This window comes from Acanthisitta chloris, unplaced genomic scaffold (assembly GCF_000695815.1).
Source record: "Acanthisitta chloris isolate BGI_N310 unplaced genomic scaffold, ASM69581v1 scaffold15175, whole genome shotgun sequence".
Classification (NCBI taxonomy): domain Eukaryota; kingdom Metazoa; phylum Chordata; class Aves; order Passeriformes; family Acanthisittidae; genus Acanthisitta; species Acanthisitta chloris.
The window spans coordinates 2,075-2,298 of record NW_008673262.1 but is presented as its reverse complement, the minus strand read 5'-3'; the positions used below and the strand labels follow the sequence as shown (position 1 = coordinate 2,298).

The 224-nt window shown below is 53.6% G+C and overlaps 1 protein-coding gene across 1 annotated transcript in view; it reads left to right on the top strand.

Annotated features, from left to right (window-relative positions):
• The window catches only part of SNX27 (sorting nexin family member 27), a gene marked incomplete at its 5' end in the record, with an annotated part of 7,619 nt that overhangs the window by 6,951 nt on the left and 444 nt on the right, over positions 1-224 (top strand). Inside the window, one exon of the mRNA XM_009074882.1 lies at positions 33-92. Coding sequence (XP_009073130.1) covers positions 33-92 — 60 coding nt within the window. The remainder of the gene's footprint in view (positions 1-32; positions 93-224) is intronic.

Here is a 224-nt window from a genome sequence, read left to right as displayed (position 1 = left end):
CTCTGAGACGCCTCTTCCTTTCCTCCGCGCAGTTCAACTACATGCACGAGTGCTTTGAACGCGTTTTCTGTGAGCTCAAGTGGAGGAAGGAGGTAAGATCCCCAAATTTCTCCTTTTCCAAGGGCTCGGAGTGGCAGATGGTTCTCCTGGGGCGTAAAATCGGCTCCAGTGGGGAGGGATCAGATCTTAGAGCAGCAATTCAGGGTCTCCATTCCCAGGTCTCG